At 57.4% G+C, this 22,661-nt stretch overlaps 1 protein-coding gene across 8 annotated transcripts; it reads left to right on the top strand.

The window, feature by feature from the left end:
• Window positions 1–2,696: 2,696 nt before the first annotated feature.
• Window positions 2,697–21,474, top strand: LOC141924131 (fas-binding factor 1 homolog). Of its 8 annotated transcripts, none has more exons than XM_074826041.1 (31): window positions 2,697–2,843; window positions 3,540–3,656; window positions 4,141–4,372; window positions 4,688–4,715; window positions 5,394–5,438; window positions 5,759–5,849; window positions 6,288–6,348; window positions 6,885–6,935; window positions 7,075–7,162; window positions 7,726–7,806; window positions 8,522–8,635; window positions 9,500–9,653; window positions 9,879–10,012; window positions 10,378–10,477; window positions 10,601–10,993; window positions 11,662–11,739; window positions 11,901–11,995; window positions 12,704–12,762; window positions 13,624–13,758; window positions 13,964–14,064; window positions 14,473–14,679; window positions 15,202–15,309; window positions 15,594–15,733; window positions 16,031–16,149; window positions 16,281–16,403; window positions 16,845–17,021; window positions 17,212–17,349; window positions 17,455–17,587; window positions 17,927–18,036; window positions 18,634–18,921; window positions 21,119–21,474. In XM_074826041.1, exons 3-30 carry the CDS (start codon window positions 4,370–4,372, stop codon window positions 18,715–18,717), a joined length of 3,150 nt encoding a protein of 1,049 aa, XP_074682142.1. In that variant the 5' UTR covers window positions 2,697–2,843; window positions 3,540–3,656; window positions 4,141–4,369; the 3' UTR covers window positions 18,718–18,921; window positions 21,119–21,474. The 8 variants fall into 8 exon arrangements, with proteins under 8 accessions (XP_074682142.1, XP_074682143.1, XP_074682141.1 ...); XM_074826042.1 differs by having other exon boundaries at window positions 9,876–10,012; window positions 12,713–12,762; XM_074826040.1 differs by having other exon boundaries at window positions 9,876–10,012; window positions 18,634–18,854.
• Window positions 21,475–22,661: the final 1,187 nt, after the last annotated feature.

Here is a 22,661-nt window from a genome sequence, read left to right as displayed (position 1 = left end):
ATTATTTACCGTTGACACACAGTGCTGGTTCTTGGTGCTGTAGTTGAGAAGATGCTACAGCAACGCTGTACAGCTGAAATGAAGGGCATGTGGCTGCACATGTAGTCAGGCAAGCCGCAGTATAGTAACTTTTTCCTACCACATAGCCCATGGTGTTTTTCAGTAATTATTCAAATATTCTTGCAGGGAACGCTTGAGGATCAAATCATCAGCGCTAACCTGCTGCTGGAGGCCTTCAGCAATGCCAAGACTGTGAGAAATGACAGTTCTTTGCACTTCCTGAGTCATCGTGTTCTCTGTGCCCTTGTGCATTTCTAATCCTGTTTGCCTGCTTGTTACTTGCACCTGGGAGACACTGGGCTGGGAGAAATGGTTTTGGTGACAAATTTCTTGGTTGGTTGTTAGATGCTGATGTGTTTACAGCTGTTTCATGCTCATAGCTGCGTGGGCTGCAACAAACAGTTCCCCTTTTTCTATCTTTGAATATCTAAGGTAATCCAGACTGATTTGGAGATGCTGTCACTGAAATTCAAGAGAAAAAAACACTGGCATGTGACCCTGAGAATGCTGCACTGACCACTACCTTTTGTCTGCTTGCCAGGGTCAATTCATTCGTATTCATTTTGGTACCTCTGGAAAACTGGCCTCTGGTGGCATTGAGACCTGTGAGTAAATGAGGGGGGCTCACTGCTTTACTATAAAGTGAAGAAGAGCTTGAAAACTTGAGGTGTGCACAGATATTACAGGCTTCTTGGGGTTACCAAACAATGGGGTTACCAAAGCTGAACGCAGGACTTCTATCTTTGTGCAATGGGGTCACACTAGGGATTACTGCACCTCCCATTTATCTTCCCTGGGTAAGTTCTAATGCAAGTTGTGTGCAGGTGAGGTGTGGTGGTGGCGAATTTACTCTGCCTTACACCTTGCTGTTCCAACTTACATGGGCCAGATCCTGTGACCAATCTTCACTAGAATTCAGGTGAGCAGTTCCCTGGGTGCAGGATGGCTAGATATCCTGATCTACAAACGATCTGGCTGACCTCTTCATCATAGAGGCAGCAGTTCTTCCCTGTTTGCAGTATAGCCCCTCCAGTCTTTCCCCCTTCCCACTGCCCTGGCATACCCTACCCCTGCCCCGCACGTGTCCCAGACCCTTTTGCCACACCCTCAGCTACTGCCCTCATCCTCACCCCGCTCTGCTCGTCCCTCCCAACTATCCACAGAACGTCTCCCAAGGTGGAGCTCCTACTCCCACCCTCCCACTATGTGCCCTCCTGACGTTTACCACCTCCCTCTTCCCTTCCCAGAGACACTGCCGTGTGTCAGGGGACTGCAGGGCTCTACGAGGGCACAGACAGGTTTATTTTCAATATACGGAGGGCTTCCTCTCCTGCACGCTGCACAACCCCCCTGCACATCTGCACACCTTCACTTCTCTTACTCTGCCATAGGATTCAGGACTGAAAAGGAGTTCTGTGAATTTTGGCCTTAATTAGATGGAGGTAAACACACGTGTTTGTATTACTTCTGTGCACCAGCACACAACTCCAGTGGGTGTAAAGGGCGTTCAGGATGGATTTTAGTATATGTCATGTATGAGTCTTACCTAAAAGTATCTTTTGTAAAAGCTGTTTCTTTGGATGCACTTGTTCCTTGTCTGCTAGTGCTGAATGTTCAGCTCCCAGTTCACAGCATATTAAACTGGTAGGACTGAGAACCTGGCCGGGACCTTCTGCTCACCCAGTGGAAGGCAGATGAATGGCTTTACTCTGTCTTTTTGGGGATGCAAAAGGAAAAAGAGCCTGGGAAACCTTGCTGAGCTGTTGTTCCATTTTCACTGCCAGCATCTGGCTCTTGCTCCTTCGTTTGCCTTTCAGAGATGCTCCTCATCACAACCAACCTGTACAACCGCCTCTTCATCAGCCAAAGGGAGATTTCTGTGGCCAGCATTGATGACCAGGAGGAACTTGTTGCCGCAGACGTGAGTACATTCCGCAAGGAGAGACTTCCGCCATCACCACTGTTACAGTCAGCTGATCTATCCGCTGTGCAGGCAGCCGTTGACATTTTGGGCTTCAGCCCCAGTGAGAGAATGGGGATTTCCAACCTGACAGGGGCAATCCTGCACTATGGGAACATGAAGTTTGGGCAGAACCAGACGGCATGGAAGGTAATACCTTAATGACTCGGAGAGACGTATTTCCCACTGTTTCCATACCATTTTTCATGAGAAATACAAGGAGTCTTCCAGGAAAGGAGCAGTTGTTCCTTGATGAACATAAAAATGAGCTTCAACCTTCAACTTACCACCTTCTGTCGAGTCACTTTCTGCATCCCCTTTTTTCCTGATGGCTCTGCTGAAGGACCTTGTCTCTGGGACACGTTACTGCAGTGTTCACCAGTTTGTGGTAACACACTGAGAATTGTTCTGCTTGTGTGACATTGTGGAGAAGTGGCTCGAAGGGAAAAACACTCTGTTGTCCCATCACCAATGCACTCACTGGTTTTACCATACCTGCTGGGGCTGCTGTAGCCACTCCAATCATGAGGACCAGCCCCACAAGGCTGTTTGGAAGAGTAAATAACATTTTTCAAGCTTTTGTGCACAGTGTAAAGCCAAACAGTTTGCCAGGTTTCAGAGTGAGCTCTGGCTGGCTCCAACACATTCTGTCTGTCCCAGCTAAGAAGAAAGTCTTTCAGCTTTTTTTTTGGTTTGTTTTACAGAGGCTGACAAAGCAGCGTACCTGATGGGTCTGAACTCAGCAGACTTGCTGAAAGCTTTGTGCTATCCCCGGGTGAAAGTGGGAAATGAATATGTCATGAAGGGCCAAGCAGTGGATCAGGTGAGCGTTAGGGAGCAGCAGGGACCCTCCTCTCCCTAAGGGACAGGAGTGGGTGCAGGTCTCAGCTGAGGAGGGTCAGGACCATTCAGGCCTGTTAGTGCATTTCGTGGGCTGACAGCATCTGTACATGGTGGAGGGGTGTTTTATTCTGGTGATGTGCCCTGACCCAGCTCTGTGAACCATCTCCCTGCAGGTGCCCCAGGCAGCGAACGCCGTTTCCAAGTCAGTCTATGAAAAACTCTTCTTGTGGGTGGTGATGTGCCTCATAGCTCTTATGATTAGCTGCTAACCACTAAGGACACAGTTTCATTTTAAGACAGGAGTAAAGTTTATCAGTTGTATCCATTGTTAGGAGCTATTTACTTTGCTGATGCCTATACAGGACTGTAGAATATTCACTAGAACAGTAAGGAAAAACTTCTGAATTTTTATTTTTAATCAGAGCCAAATCATATTGAAAGTATTTGCATTATGTCTTGAAGTAATAGAGAGATTGCAAATGATCTCTTTTTTCCAGGAAAATCTAAATAAGCTGATGTCCAACTTGCGAACAACTCATCCTCATGTTGTGTGTTGTATCATTCCCAGTGAAACAAAGACCCCAGGTCGTTCATAAAACATAGATTAGAAGTTGGCAGAAAGACCAATTGTCCAGTGCTAGAAAAATCAGTATATCCCCATGTTGCTCTGTAATAGGCCTGATGGATCACAAGCTTGTTCTGCACCAGCTGAGATGTAACGGTGTTCTGGAGGCATTGGGAGTCTGCAGGAAAGGATTTCCTAACAAGATATTGTACGGGGATTTAAACAAAGGTTTGTAATAACATTCTTGTGTTTGCATCGAGTCCAATTCGAGAGAAGAGTCTTGCTAAACAAGTCAATGATACAGTTCTTAGGAAAAGAGTGTTTTCATCTTTAACAACTTTGGAAAGCATGAAGACATATCTAAGAGTAGGGTCTGTGTGGGCAGTGCCCACCCAAATGCCTTCCTGAATACTGTATACTCCCTCCCGCAGCAGCCGCTCCCCAGGAGCTTCTCCAGCCCCTGTCCTGCCCCCCCCGGGGCTGCAGCTCTTCCCGAGGCGCTGCCCGCCGCCGCCTCCTCAGCCCGCGGCTGTGTGTGTGGGGGGGTCTGTCTCTTGAAGAGCCGCGCGCGGGCGGGCGGGCAGCGCGCGCCGCGCAGCGGGTGCGGAGAGGCGGCGGTTGGGCCGTTGGGCGCCCGGCGGCGGAGAGGTGGGGGCTCCCCGGGGCGGCGGCGGCGGCGGCGGGACTCGCTACCTGCGGGGCTCTTTTGCAGCGCCGGAGCCTTGTTCCGAGCAGCCGGGCGAGGCGGAGCAGCGCGGAGCCGGCCGGGCGGGCCGAGAGGGGCCCCGGCAGGAGCAGGAGATCGCGTGGGCCAGAGGTAACGGGGGGTGCCGCGGGCCGGGCCGGCCGCTGAGGAGACCCTTGTGTCCCTGCAGGGAGCGGCGGAGAGCGGGAGGAGCCGGGAAGGCGGCGGGAGAGCAGGGGAAGGCCGGGGCGCCGCGATGGTGAGTGCGGGGCGTGCTGAGGCGGGCCCGGGCAATGCGGCTTTGCTGCTCCGGCCCCTCTGTGGGGGGCAGGAGGGACCCCGCGGGGGGCGGGAGGGGCTGTGCTCGCCGCTGCCGCTGCAGTTGGGAATCTCTCGGGGTTCCGGCGGTTCAGGGGCCGTTTCCCGACCAGCGGGGCCGGGAGGGAGGCGGGGGGGCTTCGCTGTTGCTTGTGGGGTGCTCTGGAGAACCCTGCCCCTGGCTCCGGCGGGGTTGGAGCACGACCCGGCCAGCCCCGCGCCCTTTTCTCATGAGGGAATTTGTCTCTCTCCGTAGGCTACAAAACCCCCGAGAAGTTTAAGCGGTACGTAGCCTGGGGCGCGTTCCCTTCGCTGTCCGTAGGTGCTTTGTTCTGCGGGAACGCGGGGCCGGAGGCGAGGGGGGGCAGCGGGATCAGGTGGGGGTCCTGGCTGCGACGGTGTTTCCTGGGCCTTGGCCGAGAGCTGCAGCTGAGGCGTCGTCTCATTCCTGAAGCAGAGACATTCACCTGCCTCTGCGAGCGAGGGGCTTTGCTTATCGGGCTCCTACAGCCCTTTCCTGCGGGCTTTCCCCAGTCCAGGGCAGAATAGATGTGGTTAGTTCAGTTCTCCGCCTCACCTGATGCCCAGGTGCTTGTTTGGGGGGCTCTTGCAGCCCTGGACACTGAAGCAGCACTTTTGGGGTTGCCCAGGGCCTCTGAGCCACTGTGGGGCGAGAGCTCCCAGAGGAAGGGCTGCTTGTGGCCAGAGACTGAACAGGAAGCCGCTGGCTCCTTGATAGAGAGATCTCCTTTCTGGCTAAGTGAAGTGAAATCTTTTATCCACAAAATACTGGGTCAAGTCTTGGCAGTTCTCTCTAGGAAGGCCTTATGCTGATGGTGCTTGAGCCCAAACCTGTATGCTTGGGGGGTTTCAAAAGAGCAAGGCATACTGAAACTGGGAGCTTGTTTGCACCTGCGTGGTGAGCTCCCCTGCCTCAACGTCTTTAATGTGTCTGGTTTCAGACTCTTTGGATGACCTGCTTGGCGACCTTCTGGGATTGGAGGACGGTAAAAGGAACCTTCTTTGCAGCTGAAAGGGCAGCATCCTTGTGCTCTTAGTCCCCTGCTGGGAGCGGGAGGTGCTGGTGAAAGAGCCAGTGGTCTCTGAGGGGGCACCAGAGGTGAGGGGGGAGGAAGCAGCAAGCAGGGTTTCCCAGAGTCAGAGGCTGTCGAAGAGGCTGGACGTCAGCTTGGGGAGGCCGAGTGAAGTTCATCTCTGATTAAAAGCATCTGTGGCCCTTGGGGAGACAACAAATCCCCCTCTGGGGTGCCCGGGACAGGAATATGCCCGTGTCCGTCATCCTCACGTCTCCCTGTCTTGTTTCCAGACGAAAGCCCCGTGAATTCTGTGAGGACTTCACGGCTGGCCAGGGGCAGCAGTGGGAGAGCCCAGGGCACCAGCTCGCCGGCCAGCCAGAAGTGAGTGCCTTTGAGACAGAGCCTCTCGCTCTTGGAGATCCCTCTGTGCTCCCCAGGTCCTTGTGACCTGCCCCGTCCTCGTCTTGTCCCCCTCGCTCCCTGCCCCGAGAGCGATTGCCCCGGAAGGCGAGTTACCGGCAATGCCTTTGGGAACTGGGAGCCCAGAGCCTGAAGCTTTCCAGCGAGAGCTGGGTGCGCCCAGCCCGGTACATCTCCTGGTACATCTGCCTTAGGAGAGTTGCTCGCTTAACTACAGCAGTCCCAGCACTCCCATCTTTTATGCGGGCGCTATTTGCACCTCCTTTTCTGTTGCACAACGTGGCTGCCGTGGTGTGCCCGTGCGGTCCCCTCCGCCTGCCGCCACCTGGCCTGGCTGTCCCTAACGTGCCCTTGCCGAGCTCACGGGTGCTGCTGCTGACCCCCGGGCTTGTGTCGCAGATGCCACGTAGCGGAGGATTTCTTCAGTAGATTCCCTGCAGAGGACGTGGAAGCTGCAGAGGTGAGCCCGCATTTTGGGAGAGAGCCTGGGTACCGCGAGGGCTGGGACTGAGCTGGGCCAGGCTTGCCCCTGGTGTCACCCCAGGCAAGTCAGCAGTGGGATATCGGGGGAAACCGTGAGGTCTGGCTGAAGAGGTGACCCCTCTCTGGCGTGACTGCAGGGGAACTGGGCCAGGGGAGCAGGTGGCTGGTGGGAGAAGGGCTTGCAGGTGCCGTGGGTGAGCTGGAGCAAAGCCAGGGGGGCATGTCGTGCTGCAGCCCAGCCCTGCTGGGTGCTCTTGGGAGGAAGCGCCGCAGGAAGGACCCTCACCCAAAGTACCGGCCTGGGTGTTGCTGACACTTCTCCCAGAGGCAGTAGGATGTCAGCAAAGGAATCAAGGCACGGGGAGTTTCCAGTGAGGGGCACCCCAGGAGGAGCTGGGCGTGTGTTCTCCCATTCCAAACAATGAGGAAAAGCGGGGGCTGGAGCATGGAAGCGAGGGGTGAGGAGTTTCCAAAGTCTGCTTGTCTCTGATCTCTGCCCTCCTTGGCACGCAGGGCTCCAGCGCCTCCGGCAGAGAGCCCCAAGCTCTGTTGCAGAGCCTGAAGGTCAGTGCAGAAATACCCTTCGCCTGAGCCCCGCGTGGGCTGCAGCCGTGGCCTCCAGCACCAACTTCCGAAGGGAGAAGCAGCGCTGAGGCAGGAGTAGCACTCGCCCTGCTCCCGTCGCCGTCCTGTTGCTTTCCAGGACTTGGACGACCTGGAAGCTGATCTGCTGGGAGCGTCGAGACCCGGTTCTGGGCCAGGGCCGACAACCGTGAAAGGCCCTGGGAAAGGTGAAAAGGAGATTGTGCTCTTCTTGTCGTACCCTGGTTCCAGACGAGCAGGGCGTGTTTTCTTCCGCGATAGGGAATGAAAAGTGGATTTGTTCCCTAAAATCTTTTTTGGGGCTGTGCCAGCCACCGAGTGTCATTCTGGCTGTGTGTTGTCCCTTGGTTGATCCCTGGCCCGGCCTCTTGTCGTGCTGTGATAACATCACTGCCATCAGCAGCCATGACAGCCACGCTGCCGCCTCCCACCAAACCCACTTGGCTGTTGCCTGGTGCAGGTCAAAGACCAGGGATCTGCCTGGTCTGCGTGGAAGGAGAGCCAGGGGGTTGCATTTAAGACGTGCCTGTCCCCAACCTGTCCTGCTCTTCCCCAAGCCCTTTTCTCCTTCTCTGCCTGCAAGGAGGCCCCTCAAGAGAGAGATTCCTACCCCCCAGGGCCGTGAGGGGACTGACTGTGTGTCCCAGGATGTGCTTTTAGGGGGCTGCCACCAGAAAAGTGACCTTCAGCCAGGGTGGGAAAGGGCCATCCCCGCAGTACCTTGTCTGAGAGCTGTGGCCTCTCTTTGCAGGAGAGTCTGGACCTGCGATGGAGAAGAAGCTGCTGTCATCCTTCGCTGCTTCCCGACAGTACAGGAAATTCAACTTGGAAGGTAGGATGTCGCTTCCCTTCAGCACATGGATGTGTGGGGGCAGCTGAGGACTCTGTCCTTGCTCTTTGCCCGTAGCTTGCCTCTTCTGTCACCCAAAGGCTTGGCTGGGTAATCACATAGAGCATCCTTCACCCCTGCGATGTCCGTGCAAAGCTCATCCCTTAGAGGTGACCAAAGGGGAAAAAAAAAAAAAAGACTGCTCAGTGTTGGAAGCCCTCCTCAGGGTGGGACTGGGAGAGGATTCCTGAGGGCGTTTGCTTTTTCAGCTGTGCTTTGGTTTTTAGTGCCTGTCTGTAGCACTTGGAGACCCTTGTATCGGGGAGGGGGGGATTCTGTCCCCCTTCCAAAGAGGGGTGCTGGTTTCCTGGCACAGCTGAGATCTGGCTGTCAGAGCCTGCACTTTAACCGAGGTCAGCATCTGCTCCAGTCACGAATTGGCTTTAGATGATTTAGGTGGGCTTTGTCCTCCCCTTTGTCATTGCCTAAAGAGTGGTCAAGCGTTAAAGCACCCCAGTTTTGAGATACTCATGGGTGTCCAGGGTCTGTGCAGAGTCTGCGTTCGTGGCTTTGGGCAGAGATGATCTCCTGTCCCCATGTGCACATGGTGGGGAGCAGTGTTTGGCTTAGCACAGAGGCGTTGTTCTCAATAACCGTGGTTTTGTTGTTTTGTTTGTTTTTATTGTTTTATTTTCTGCCCCTATGGCGTAATTGCCAGATTTAGATGATCCTCTGTCGGGGCTCTTGTCTGATGAGGAGCAGGGTGCACCCAAGAAGCCATCCCCGACAGGCACTAAAAGCATCCCTGAGGAAAAACAGAGCAAGGAGAAAGGTAAGTGGGATTGCTTGATGCATCCTCTTTGTATTAAATGAATCAGCAGCCTGGCTGAGTTTGTGTCATGTCCAAACGTTAAATGAAAGCCAGCTAGTGGCATCTCTTGTTAACCAGTACGGCCTTTTAGGGAGCAACTTGGTAGCACGGTTACAGCTGGTAACAGCTCCCCGAGTGCTCAATATTTGCAGTGTGCTAGAGGTTACAGAACTGACTTTTTCTTTCTGGGAATGGAGTCTCAGATCTTCCCTTGGACTCACCCAGCCTGTTCTGCACGCTGCCAGAGGAGAAGCAGTGTTCTGGGTCAGGATTTGGGTGGCTGAGGGCCTTGCTGGTCCACCCCAAAGCACAGTTGCACCTCTGGGTGGGATCCAGCTGCACTGTGACTGTGTTACAGGCACTCGTCTCTCTTGTTGCTGCAGCAGGGATGCCAATGGGTCTGGTAGTCCCCTCAAACCTCCTTTCACCCTGAAAAATCCCCTCTGGACACGAGTAGCAGCTGGTGGGCTGGGGCAAGGACTAAGGTGCATTGGTGGAAGAGAGACTTTGGGTGAAGGTGGGGAGGAATTATCTGAGTGGAAACTTGCAAAGCTGAAGAAGCTGCTGGTGTCCGCCAGAGCTGGAAACCCCAGTGTCAGTGACACCCAGCAATGTCCCATCAGTGGCCATGGACCAGGCAGTAGCACGTTGCCACTTTGTCACTTGCTGTGAGATCTGGTCACTGAAAAGAGCTATTTAAAAGTGTCTCTGTAAACGGTCCTGAGAGAGAAGAGCAGGCAGGGCTGCTCTGATCTCTTGGGGGGGGGGGGGGGGGAAGAGACAAGCCCAGCTCAAACCTCCTACGATGTGTGATCCCACCCCCAGAGCCACCCGCAGCCCAGACGCCCCTGCGCACCGCGGCCCCAGTGCAGAGGAGGAAGGAGATCACCTTTGAAGACGATGGCGATGACCTGCTAGATGCACTGGGCCTTGGCAGTGGCCCAGGAAGAGATGGCAAGCAGGGCAAGAAGGCAGAAGAGTAAGGGCAGTGAAGGGGCGGCGGGAGTAAAGGAGGGGCTGGCTTGTGTCTTGAGATGGTGCCACCATGGTGGGTGGGGGATGCTGAGCTTGTGCCTGTGGGTCCCCGAAAGGGGCAGGAGCAGCCTTGTGTGGCAGAGAAGAGGCAGAGCAGGCTGGCAAGGCTGTGTGAGGAGGACCAGCCCTGCCTCTGGGAGAAACCCATCTGCCGCTATGTCCCCAGCAGAGAGAAGGTCCGGCCAGCCCGCGCCGTGCTGGATGAGTTACTGGGACGAGGCTCCGTGGCCAGAATCCTGGAAGAGCCAGGCCTGGGAGAGCGCCGGGAGGTCACACAGGAGAAGAAGTACCAAAAGCAGCCAGGTGAGCACAGCCAGGGACACTGGGGAGGGTTGCAGAGGTGGCAGCGTTGGCTTGGGCGAGTGAGATTGATTTCTACTGCCCTTGCAGGGGAAATGCCCTTTCTGCCCTCGCGGCAGCCTGGCAGCATTTGCGCAGGAGCTGTAACTCGGTTCCGTTTGGCCGTGGGCTGATTCCCCACAAAAGTTTTTCGCAGCCACCCTGAGGAGGCCCCTCGCTTGCCGGTTTCTGGGCAAGAGGTTTGCAGCGGTGTTTTCCCAGAGGCAGCAACGTCAGTGGGAATTGCAGGGGGGGAGGAGGAGGAGGGCTGGAGTCTTTGCAGCGGGCTGCTCCTCTGGGCACTGACTCAAGGCCGCTTGTCTGAACAGAGAAGGAAGAGGGTCGGCACGAGAATTTTGTCTTTGGAGCGTACGAGCCCTCGGTGGCCTCCACAGCCAAGGGCCGGCCGGCGAGAAGGCAGCCTGTGAGGTATTGTGCTCTCTGTGTGTCTGTAGCTCCAGCCACCGACCACGCTGCCCCTGCAGCGGAGTGGGCAGGGTCCCCCCGGTGTCCCCTCGCGGGCAGGGATGCGACTGCTTCTCCTCACAACAGGTTTTCAGCCAAGACGAGCATTGATCGACAAGCAGAGACCCTCTACATAGCTCCTCCATCAGCCAGCCAGAGGCCCACGGGGGGGCGCAGGAATCGAGGTGCCTGGCTGGGCCTGAAAGATGACGATTTTATGGATTTGGAGCTGTCATTTCCATCGAAGGCCAGTCCTGCAGGGAGCTCCCCCAGCCCTGCTGCAGCTGGGCGGCCCAGCCCCACCAGACAGCTCCCGGCTGCAGAGGAGACAGCAGCTAAACGTGACTCGGTGGAGGAGGAGGACTGGCTGAGCGCTGCCTTATCACGCAAAAAAGCCCAAGCCCAGGCGAAGGCCCAGGAGGGGAATGCCAAGCCCTTGGAGGCCCCAGTTGAAGGGCTGCAACCCTGCTCTCCTGTCAGGTAAAGGCATGGTTGATGGCCGCAGTGCTCCCGTCTGCTCCGCGTGTAGCTGCTCCAGGAGGAGCTCTCAGAAACCCTGGGGTCTGATCTGAGAAACGAATTTTAAGCACTGTCTTGTCTTGGGTTGGGGTAATAATGCGGGGCTTCGTCCCAGTGATCCAGCCCGCAGTCCCCTCCCACCTCTGGGCTCTCCTGCCAGTTGTAGCCAAGAGGGCACACAGTGCCGTGGGTCCCGCGGAGCTGTCCTGGATCAGCACACCCCCACCAGCTCCCTGCCCCGTGCTCCTCATTCCTGCCTTCATTCCCCTTCCTTCCTCCTAGTTGAGGCAAAGCACCTCCTCCAGCTGAGTTGACACGGACCCAGGTCCGGACTCGTGCCACTGAAGGGGACTGGGAAGCAAATTGCAGACAGAGAGCCCTGTGGCGTGGGCAGGGCTGTGTTAGCTGGGGCTGGTGCTGCCCAGGGGAAGGGGTTGGATGCAGCAAGGACCAGCGGTGAGGGAGGTTTTGAGGTGTCTTTGCTGCCCCTGCAGCCCAAAGGCTGAATCCTGCCGTAGCTGAGTGGGACAGAGGCTTTCCCCTTCGAGGCAGGAACTGGTGTTGGGGGAGAGGATCTTGTCTTTTCTCGCCTCCTGGGCTCTCCCACATCGGATGCTTTTTGCTTGCAGCCGGCCAGCAGCCTCCCCAGGAGCACGGCCGCAGGCAGCCGCCGTGCAGGACGAGGCAGCAAGCAGAGACGGCTCCGGGTAAGGCCGCCTTTGCCTTTCAGGCGTGCCCCACGGGAGGGGTGTCACAGTGGGACGGCCAAGCTTTAAACTCCCCAAAATGCTGAGCAGGAGAATGTCTGCGTGCCTCTCCCTGAGCTGTGGCACTGCTGTGCATCACTCCTGTCTCTGTGCCCACGCAGGTCACCGCTCCCCTGGCTCAGCACCACGGAACAAGCCTCAGCTCCCCCATCGGAGGCCGCGCAGGGAGAACCCTCCAGAGACGCCAGCGCCCCGGGTGCGTTTCGTGTGGTTGTACGGTTTGGGCAGCAGGAGGCAGAGAGGGTCCCCCCCGGCCCTGCAAAAACAACCAACCAAAAAAAGGCAGGAGCCACAGCATTGCCCTTGTCCGTGTGAACGCTGCCCGGGCTTTGCCCAGCTGTTGCTGGAGGGGGCTGCCAGGCTGCAGGATCCCACCATGCCCATGTCGTGGCGCGGTGGGGACACGGTGCTGGGGCGCACTGAGCTCCGCAGTGCTGCCTGTGGGGTTTGAGAGGGCTGCCGGGGACTTGCTCTCTCTGAGCAATGGGTGGGCCTACGTTCGTGCTGTCCCTTTTTTCTCCTTCCTCCCTCCTGCTGCCCCAACACTCGTCCCACTAGCGCTGTGTGCTGGCAGACCCCCTCCTGCCCTCGGCTGAGGCTGAGCACCACTTCAGAGGCCACTGCAAGTGGCTGAGGGGACCCAGCCTCCTCCCTAGTTGAGGGAGATGGAGGAGGAGCCGTGCTTTGCCCCCAGACTTACTCTGCAGAGCAGAGTCCTCGCCACTGTGCGTGGGGTGGGGTAGGGGTGCGGGTCTGGACAAGCCTGTCTGAGCCTGCATCCCCATCCCCAGCTGCCAGAGCGGGGCAGGACCCTTCCCGCTCTGCCGAGGAGACCCAGGCCCTTGTCCTCCTGGGAGGGAATGGTTCCCCTTGGCCTGTCTGAATCCCAGACTTGACTTTTCAGTCCCCACAGCCTTGTTACCGGGAGAGCAGGAGACGCAGTGCCCTGCGCCGCTGGCTCAGGTAGGTCTGCTGGGCCTGGCCCCTGAGAGGGGGTGGTGATCGTGAGCCCTCCCCTGACAACTCACCGTCACCCAGCTCTGCCCGTGCTCCCTGGGCAGGAGGATGGCTGTGCCCCGCTTTGCAGCCCTGGGAGCCTGCGTTCATGGAGGAAAAGGCTTTGGAGAGCCCTGAGGTGCCACGAGTTGTATTTGTCAGGCCAAAGCGTGTGTGCTGTGGCTGCTTTGTAAATTGTGTGCATTGAGAGCCCTGCATTGCCTGAGCAGTGTTGACAGAGTTCCCCAGGCATCTCTGTCTCCTATTAATGAGACATCAGAGGCTCCAGCTGACGAAGGGCTTTTTCTTCAGCTGGTTTTCCCCAGCACGGTGGTGAAGATGCTCTGAGCTTGTTTTTGGAGAACTGAAGGGGAATTGTAGCCTGTGACAGGGAGGGCAGATCTTGCTTGGTCTTCAAAGCCTCCATTTCTGATGGAGCTGGGCCTCTCGGCCCGGCCCTGGTGGAAGGACACACGCTGTCTCCCAGAGGCCTCGCAAGGCCTTATCCTCGAGTCTGTCCCCAGAGAAGGAAGAGCCCAGCACACTTGTGTCTGGGGTAGGGGCTGCCGAGTGTCACCTGGGCAGCAGCGGGGTTGGGCTGGAGATGGGTGGAGGAGGGACTGCAGGAGGCTGGGGCTGGGTCGCCATTCCCGGGCTGGGAGGAGATGCTCTCCCCAGGGCTTTACCTCCCCGAGAGCGTCCCTGTGCCTGCGCAGGTTAGCACAGCCAGGGCACAGCTGCAGGCGAGGCACGTGCCTGCCTTTGGGGGCAGATGGCCCCACCAGAAAGCCCCCGATGCTGAAGGGTCTTGTCTCTCTGTCCCTGTAGGCAGAGTCCCCAGGCCTGGACGTGCTGCATGAGAGGAGGCTGGGGGCTCCCGCTGCCCAGCCCCACGAGGATACGACGGGCTGTCAGGCAGCGCTGCTCCGTGCCCAGGCCCGTGTGGCAGAGCTGGAGAGCCAGGTGAGCTCCATCGCCGGCTGGACGGGGGAGCAGGGGTGAGGCAGGGGCAGGAGCAGGGGCCACGCCTGCTCCCAATGGCATCGGGGGGGGGCCGGGGCAGAGAGGAGGAAGCTGCCTGTCCAGAGAAGGCTGCGGCCAGCAAGTGCTGCTGTGGGAGCTCTGTCCCCTGGGCGGCACAAGGAGCTTCTCCCCGGGTGCCCGGCAGGTGCAGACGCTGGAGCTGGCGCGGGCACAAGACAGAGTCTTTCTGGAGAGCCTCCAGCAGCGGCACCAGGAGGACCTGGATCTCCTCCAGAGCACCCACAGGTACCCACAGGCGAGAGCACATGCTCCCCTCGTCTGCCAGGGCCTTGCCTACAGCCCTGTCCCTCTGCCCAGGGCGGGGAGCGCTGGGGTGCTGCCCAGATCCGTGCCGGGGACGGGCAGGCCTAGAGCCGTGTGGGTGTGGAGCTGGTGGGGGCAGAGAGGAGCCCCACGGGTGAGCCAAGGGGGGGTCCGCTCTCACCAACACCGTCCCGTGGGGCAGAAAGAGGAGGAGCCGGTCCCAGGGCCAGCACGTCCCCAGCCAGGGCTCAGGCTGCGCAGAGTCGCATGTTTCCCCGCGCCCCCAGCACCGCCGCTCTGCTCCGAAATCCCCGTGTGCGCTGTGGGTGGAGAGGGCCGGCTACTGCCCTGGAAGTAACACTTCTTCCTGGCCGTGACCTCTGCGGGCAGGAGCCAGGTGAAGGTGCTGGAGGAGACCTGCAGGCAGCAGGAGCAGAGGCTGCGGCAGGAGAAGGAGCAGCTGGCGGCTCAGCTCCTGGGGCAGAGGCAGGAGGCGGAGCAGGCACGGGCAGAGCTGCTGGCACAGCACCAGCAGCACCTGGCCACGCAGGAGCAGCGGAGCGCGCTGGAGCTGGAGCGGCTGCGAGAGCTGCAGAGGTGAGAGCGGCACGAGCAGCGCACGCGTGGGGCCGGTGCTGCTGGTTGTGGCAGAGGAATTGGGGAGTGGTTTGGAGACACGGTGCCAGGAGAAGGGAGACTCCAGAAGCGCTGGGCTGTGGGTAGTTGGGCGGCGTTTAGAATGGGGATTTGCTTTGTAGCCGGACAGAGGGAGATGTGGCTGGAGACGTCCTTTCCGAGTGAATGCACTGTATTTTGCAAGGTGCTGAGCCCAGTGTTTTATCTCCCTCAAACCCCTTTTGTCCGGGTCAGTGAGTCAGTAATGTCCACAGAGTGGGGGTCAATTGGAAATCCGTTTTTGGTGGAGAAGCCCATCCCCCCCAGCTGTGGTCCATGCCTAATGCGGTGCCTGTCAGTGGATGCCCTGGGACAGAGCCCCGTGCCAGCTTAGCTCCTGGGACCTGGTTCCCAGGCCCTTGAGCAAGCCTCTTCCCTGCTGCCCATCACGGGGAGCCCTGGTTTGTAACAGCCCGTGGTGGGCTCCTTGCCCGTGTCCTGCAGGCTGTCTGTGCAGGAGCTGCGCAGAGACCATGACGAGCAGCTCCAGCGGCTAAAGCAGATGAAGGACCAGGAGCTCGACGCGGTGACCAGCGCCACTTCGCACAGCAGGTACCGATAGCCGGCGTCGCGTCCCCGCGTTGGTCCCTGGCCACGGTGTTCCCTGTCCTCCGGAGAAGCGGCCTCAGACCGTGGCACCAGAGGCCGTCCCCTCTCCCAGCCCCTGCCTCCAGGGACGCTGAGCTCTGCTGATGCAGGAATACTGCTCTGCTCTGCCCCAGAGAGGTTCAGGGCAGGGCTGCCCGGCCTTTGGCCCACGACACGTCCCCCTGGCCATTGCGGGGAGATGAAGTGTGTCCCCCCCGGGGTGACCCTCCTCTCGCTGCCCTCTGCAGGACTCTGAACGGCGTCATCGAGCGGATGGAGAAGTTCTTCAGTGACCTGTGTGACGTCTTGCACAGGGTGGAGGCCATGCACCACAGCACCTCCCGGGAGCTGGCTGTGGGGGTGCAGAAGCAGGAGAAGCAGCTCGAGGGTACGTCTGCCATTTGTCTGCGCCGAAATGGCCACGGGGTCCCTGCCGGGGCTGGGGACACCCAGGAAACGGGGAGAAGGGGCTCCAAGTCAGCCAGAGGCTGGGAGCCAAGGCTGGCAGAGCTTTGCCTGCCTCGGTCACTGGGCATCTCGGGGTCTTTCCTTTCCCCAACGGTGTCCTGGCGGATGTGCCGAAGGTGCTGAGCACAAACGCGTGCAGTTTTTCTGTGAATCTGGGGTGGCAGAGCGGGGCTTCCCTCTGCATGCTGCTCATGACCCCACTGCTGCCTCTCCCCAGTGCTCCAGGACAGCCTGTGGCAGCAGCAGAAGGACGCGGAGGAGGAGCGGCGCCGATTCCAGGAGGTGGTGGCTAAACTGGAGGCCAGGCTGGGGGAGCAGACGCGGCTGCTGGAGCAGGTGAGCCCAGCCTGTGTCCTCTGCCCCGCTCAGCCCTCCTGTCTGGGGATGGGCCGTAGGTCTTGCCCACTGGCAGTCCCTGGCCTGGAGCCTGCGAATGGCATCTGTGTCTCCTCTGTGTCTGAACCCAGGAGCGACAGAGGGCATTGGCAGAGCGCTCCAGAGCAGAATCACTGCAGCACTTGCTGGAGGAGGAGCAGCGAGTGGTGACCCAGCAGCTCTCCGTGGAGCGAGCGGAGCTGGAGAGGGCGAAGGTGAGGTGGGGCGGAGATCTCCAGGTGCTTTTCACACGTCATGTGAGTGTGAGCGGGGCTGAGCAAGGAGCGGGACACGGCGCGAGCGCTGGGGAGGGGGCCCCGTCAGGAGCCTGGCCAAGGTACCGCAGCAGAGCCCCTGCCCATGGCCTCCAGCACCCCCATGGCAGGCTGCCGGGTGGGTCCTGCCTAGAGGGGAGACGTGGAGTTGTTGGAGGCAGAGACATGGCTCGGGGTGGTGAGAATCAGGCTGTTCCAGGAAGAGCCCAAGGCTGGGGGGGTGAGGGTGCTGCTGGAGTAGCTGGTGGTGTTGCTCTGCACCCCAAACTGGCACACACGAGAAGCTCAGCAGGGGCAGATCTTTGCCATCTCTTGGGAAGACACGAGAGAACGTCCAGGACAGAGCAGGTCATCCGCTGGTTTCCCCTGTGCCCATCCTAGGAGCGGGCAGAGGTGAAGATGCGGGTCCGCACGCTGAGAGCCCAGGAGGAGCAGCTGGCAAGAGAGAAAGAGCTGCTGGATGAGGCCTGGCAGGAGCTGAAGGCGGAGAGGGAGGAGGTGAATGAGGCTGCGCTGCGCGTCCGGCAGCAGGAGGAGGAGCTGAAAAGCGTGACCAAGGTAAGCGGAGCATCTGCGCTGCCGTTCCCAGCTGCACACGGGCTGGCAGCAAAGCTGGGCTTTCACAGCCCTGCCAAAGCAGGGACAGAAAGCCTGTCCTGGAAGGGGAAGGAGGGGATGCCCAAAGGAGTCGTGCCCCAGGGCAGCGAGGGTCCCTGTCCCCAGCCTCCCCAGCCACTCTGCCTTGCAGCTCTCCTCCCAGAAGTACGAGGAAGGGCAGCGAGCCCTGCAGGAGGCACGCAGGGTCGAGTCGCAGCATCAGTCGAGGCTGCAGTCCCTGCAGCGGCAGTTGGAGCAGCTCAGGCAGCAGGAAGAGCGTCTGCACCAGGCAAATACCCCCTCGCCTTCCCTTCTGGGCCTGGGGCCGCCATGCCAAGGGCCCGAACCTTTGCCAACAGCTTCTCTCTCTCCCTTTCTCCCTGGGATGGGGCAGGACCGGCTGAGCATGGCTCAGCAGAGGAGCCAGCTTGAACAGCTGCGCCAGGAGCTGTCCAAGAGCCACACGATGCTGCGGACCGCAGGCCGGGACTCCAGTGCCCCTGAGAGTGGCTTCTCCAGCATGCTGTGTAAGGCTTTGTGCTTGCTGCTGGTGGGGAGGGACATGCTGGGGGGCAGCTGCACTTGTATTCCACTTCTTGGGAGGCTTGGGCTGTTCCTGGGGGCTGTTGGAGTTGGCCTCCTCGTCCTCTGAAGGAGCTCAGCGAAGCTCTGAGCCAGGGCAGTGCCAGGAGAGGGCAGAGGGGCCAGGAAGGGAGAGGCCGGTGGGTTAAAGCCCGTTTCCCCTGGGAGCGTGGGGAGGACCCTGCTGCAGGGACGCGCAGGCAGCACCCAAAGGGATGCTGTGTCGTCTCTGTCTGTGGTTCCTCTGACGGCAGCAGCACCACACAGTCGGGCTTCTGTTCCAGGCTTTCCACCGGCCATTGGGAGCCCGGGAGGTGTCAAGGAACTCCTGGCCAGGGCCAGCTCCGCCGAGCTCAGTGCCACGCTGGCGATGCTGAAGTTCCGGGCCCTGCAGGTGAGGTGGTGGGAGACCGGGGCGGGAAGGGACTTCAAACCCGCTGGGTGGGAGCAGGGCTGGGTGAAGCCTGATCTGAGCCTGGTAGGAGACAGCCCAGGCTGTGGCTCAGATCATTACTGAGCTGTGGGGCTGGGCGGGCTTGTAGAAGCCCCGGGCACCTAGAGGAGTGATGGCAGAAACAAGGACGGGTGGATCCTCACAGCTGGTCTCAGGCTCATGGACAACGTCCTCAGCTCCGTGGGGTTGCCCTTGTCCTCGCCCTGTCCCTGGCTGGGAGAAGCCAGCTCTGCTGGCCTCTGGCTTCACGATGTCCCCATCCTCTCCCGTCGGCCCCCCGATTCCCTGCTGGGTCCTTCCCCAGGCGGGGCTGCTCTTTGAGGCTTCCGCTGTGAGTCTTGCTGAGAGTGTGAGGTTGTGGGCTTGGGGCAGGGGGAGCCCCCACAACCCAGGGGGTACCACGGATGGTGCTGCCCCCTGCTGACTGCAGGAAGGAGGGTTTGGGATGCTTCCCTCCTTCATGAGTGACACCCGGGACTGTCAGCCCCCTTCTGTGGCACTCTCTGATACCCCTTCCATCCATCCCTCTCTTTTCAGGACCATGCTTACTTAGATAATGAGCAGCTCTTCCTGGAGTCCCTGAAGAAAGCGTCCTACAATGCTCATTTTGTGCCAGGCTGAAGGGGTGGCGTCCCCATGCCGTGCCCGGGGGATGGCTGCTCAATAAACCCCCCTTCACACGCTCACCAGAGTTACTGTACTTATTGAGGCCTGGGTGCTCGGGGGACTTTTCCACAAATCAAGGACACCAACAGCAGGTTTTTGTGCTTCTTTTATACACAAAAATCAGAAGCTTTTCCAAATACGCCTATTGGATACGGATTGGTTAGTGATTAACATACTGCATGCTTCTACTGCTGCGTGTGCTCAGGGAAAGGGTCTCAACCCGGGCAGCGTCTTCTGAACCTCTGTGTGTGTGTGTGTGGTTTTTAGTATTATAACGAGGGTAGTTCACTTCCAGGACACTCAAAAGTTAGTTTCATTGCCACGTTAATTAATCGGTTGTTCATTGTGCCAGGTTGTCCAATATTTCATCCTCAGCACAATCCCAGACCTTCTCTTTGTGATGCAGGGTGTTCCACTTGTTTCCTAGGGTTTGGAGATCAAAGTCTATCCTGTATGAATTTCTCATCACTAGTGCAGGTTGTCTTGACCACGCTTCAAAGTCCCACTTGCCCGAGCTTCACACCCTCGTACTTGTTCCCATGGGTGTGGTGCCTGTAGGCCCTGGCGTGATCCTTAACCACGGCTACGAGCAGATGTGAAGTGGACTGTGTCAAGAGCCACAGTTTGTCTGGCCTCCATCTCTCTTGCCAGTCAGAGAGGGACCTGGCGGGGCTGACTGCCAGCCGCCTGAACAGGAGCCAGCAGTGTGCCCAGGTGGCCAAGCAGGCCAATGGCATCCTGGCTTGTATCAGCCATAGCGTGGCCAGCAGGGACAGGGAAGGGATCTCACCCCTGTACTCAGCACTGGTGAGGCCGCCCCTCGATGACTGGGTTCGGTTTTGGGCCCCTCACTCCAAAAAGGCCATTGAATGACTCGAGTGTGTCCAGAGAAGGGCAACGAAGCTGGTGAAGGGTCTGGAGCACAGGTCTGTTGGGGAGCGGCTGAGGGAACTGGGGTTGTTTAGTCTGGAGAAGAGGAGGCTGAGGGGAGACCTCATCACCCTCTACAGCTACCTGAAAGGAGGGTGCAGAGAGGGGGTGTGAGTCTCTTGACCCAAGGAACCAGCGCCAGGACAAGAGGGAATGGCCTCAAGCTGCGCCAGGGCAGGGTTAGACTGGCTCTTAGGAAGTATTTCTTTGCAGAAGGGGTTGTTGGGCGTTGGAATGGGCTGCCCAGGGCAGCATCCCTGGACCGTTGGGGACAGACAGTGTGAGGTTCATGGTTGGACTGGAGGATCTTCAAGGGCTTTTCCAACCCAGATGATGCTGAAGCTGTGCTGGGACACGTACTGTATATGGCAGAAACCAAACATGAGTTGGTGAGCAGGTAGGGGTGTCGATCCCTTCCTTCCAAATATAGAGAAGGGGCCAAGCCTATAAAACCTGCCAGGGAGAAAGCCCTTGTTGGTGGCTCCTGATCCCCTGGCCATGCTTGTGGCCGTGCTGTGGCTGACTTGCAGAGGGGTGGAGGGCTCCTGTCACAGGCACTGTTCCCCATGCTTGGAGCTTTGCAAGGCTGTAGCACTGTGGTGGGAAATCTGCTGCAGATTCCCTGCTGGGCTGTTCCCTGGGTAGGGCAGGACTGGTGCATGTGCTTTACTTTGCTGGTCCTCAGCTGGAGTGGTTGCTCACAGTAAGTACGTGAGGGGTATAAAAAAGTGAAAGCAATGGGAAAAGCCCATCGGGAGAAGTCATAACAGGATTTTCAAGCTCCTTCATGGTTCATTGTTGCCAAGATAAGCTGCTGCCATCTGTGTACATTTGTTTTCCTGCACATCTGCACCCCCCCCCAACCACAGGCTCTGGGCTGTGACGGGATGGTCACCCCCGATGTGAGCCCAGTAGACGGTGCTGCTTGGTAGCACTGCAGTCTTTGTTTAAAAAGGAATAGCAACAGGCAGCAGTGGAACAAATCTGTTCCAAGTCAGGATGAATCCGATGCTGTGACTGTCCTGTCTCTCCGGCACTGTGCAGTGTGAGTCTCGGAGTCTGAAAGGCTGACTGGCCAGCACTTGTGCCCCTGTCTATTACAGCCATGAGCAGCAGCAGCCTGAAGTTCATAAGCAGCCCTAATGTGTAGAAAGATCTAATCCAGCACAAATCCTGTCTGTGTGGTTGTAGCAATTCCAGGACAGTACATTGACATCCTGTAAATTTGCCGGTGTTCCTGGCTGGCAGCAGTGTCTGCTCTGTAACAGCCATATCTTGTTTTGCACAGTTAATCGGAAAGACAAATACGAATTGGAGCAGCCTTACAAATGTTATGACTTCTCTGTGTTTGTGTCTCTGTGTGTACACATGAAAGGAGCATTGAGAGTTGCTGAATCAAGATTAACTCTTTCTTTCTGAATTATAGACGGTTGCTGCCAAAACTGATGATGTATATGCCATGAACCCACCTAAGTTTGACAGAATTGAGGATGTGGCTGTGCTGACCCACCTACATGAACCTGCTGTCCTCTACAACCTCAAGGACCAATACAGCTCTGGATGATCTATTCCCTCTCGTGGCAAAGGAGAAAATCCAGCTGCCAGGAGATGGACTTCGGTGACTCTTCTGATTTTTTCCTGCAGACCTACTCGGGTCTCTTCTGCGTCACTGTCAACCCCTACGAGTGGCTGCCGGTGTACAACCCGGAGGTGGTGGCTGGCTGCCGAGGCAAGAAGCGCCAGGAGGCCCCTCTGCACATCTTCTCCATCTCTGACAATGCCTATCAGTTCATGCTTTTCTGTTTTGACCAGACTCATATTAAAGAACTGTGTTAGAAACACTGCTTCTGCCAAATGCCATTCCTCACGTGCCGTGGGCTCAGCTGCCTTTGCCATCCCCTGCAGCGTGCTTCCCCAGTTCCTTGTTCTGTGTCATGTTGCAGATTATCTGCTTGGGCTCCCTACTATTGTACTGTGGAATTAGATGTGCCTGTTTTATCTCTAGGTGATGCAAAACCAGCTCTGGACAGTTTTCCCTGTCTCCTGAAATAGTTTTATTTTTGAAGTGCTGTGCTGTTGTACTGCACATGATGTGTATTTCTGGTCTAAGTACTAAGCTAAGCACCGTAACAGGAACCGTTGCAGAGGGCAGTTGCAGTTGGATAGGACACACGGTCTGGGAAGTCCCACACCAACACATGGCTTCAGGCAACAGCAGGTAGGTTCAGAACAGAGCTGGAAGAAATATTTTCACCAAAATACCTGGCTTTAGTTTGAATCAAGTCCTGTCCCGTATTAAATAGTAATAAAGATACAGAATAGTAAAGACAGAAGCAAAGAGGGGAGTGCAGGGTGGAGCAAAGTTGGAGAAGACAAAAAGTGGAGTACACGGAGGGAAAGAGGAGAAAAAGACCATGCATCTTTTCAGTTTTGCTTGCAGAGATTTTGTTTCTTTCCCTTCGATAGACACTAGGTCACGGGTTACCTGCGAATCAGCACTTTTCCCTACAGCTTCTCTGCCTGCAGTTATTTTTCTGTTTGACAGATCATGAAAATCAGTCTTTCCTAATCACATAAGTACATCTGTGACTTTGAACTTCGTCTCCTACAAAAAGTGGGCAGATAATTCTTTGGTCTGTGCTTTCTTTCAACAGTGGAGAATCTGGTGCAGGGAAGACTGAACACAAAGGTGTCATCCAGTACTTTGCAACAATTGCAGGAAAGCAAGTTTTTGTTCTTATCAGGAACTTCTCTTTAACAAGACCCCCTTGCACAATGACTTAAAATTCCTTGTTTCAGCTAAATAATTGCTATCCTGTTAACCCTTAAGTGATAGTTCCCTATGTCACCCCAGGTGGCTGGAAAGGCATGTAAGTGACATCCCTGGAAGCCAAAACGTTAGCACCCCTGCATGCACTGCTTAGCTTTCTTCTCTCTGAAGATGACGTTGTCTTCAGAAAGCTTTAGAG

Source organism: Strix aluco, chromosome 5 (genome assembly GCF_031877795.1).
Source record: "Strix aluco isolate bStrAlu1 chromosome 5, bStrAlu1.hap1, whole genome shotgun sequence".
Taxonomy (NCBI): domain Eukaryota; kingdom Metazoa; phylum Chordata; class Aves; order Strigiformes; family Strigidae; genus Strix; species Strix aluco.
This window is presented reverse-complemented; position numbering and strand designations above follow the sequence as displayed.

Excerpts from the sequence above, each read along its gene's own strand:
- LOC141924131 (XM_074826040.1), top strand. Across the intron at positions 10,478-10,600 it reads GCGAGAAGGCAGCCTGTGAG|GTTTTCAGCCAAGACGAGCA; the intron begins GTATTGTGCTCT and ends TCCTCACAACAG. Across the intron at positions 17,350-17,454 it reads AGGAAGAGCGTCTGCACCAG|GACCGGCTGAGCATGGCTCA; the intron begins GCAAATACCCCC and ends GGGATGGGGCAG.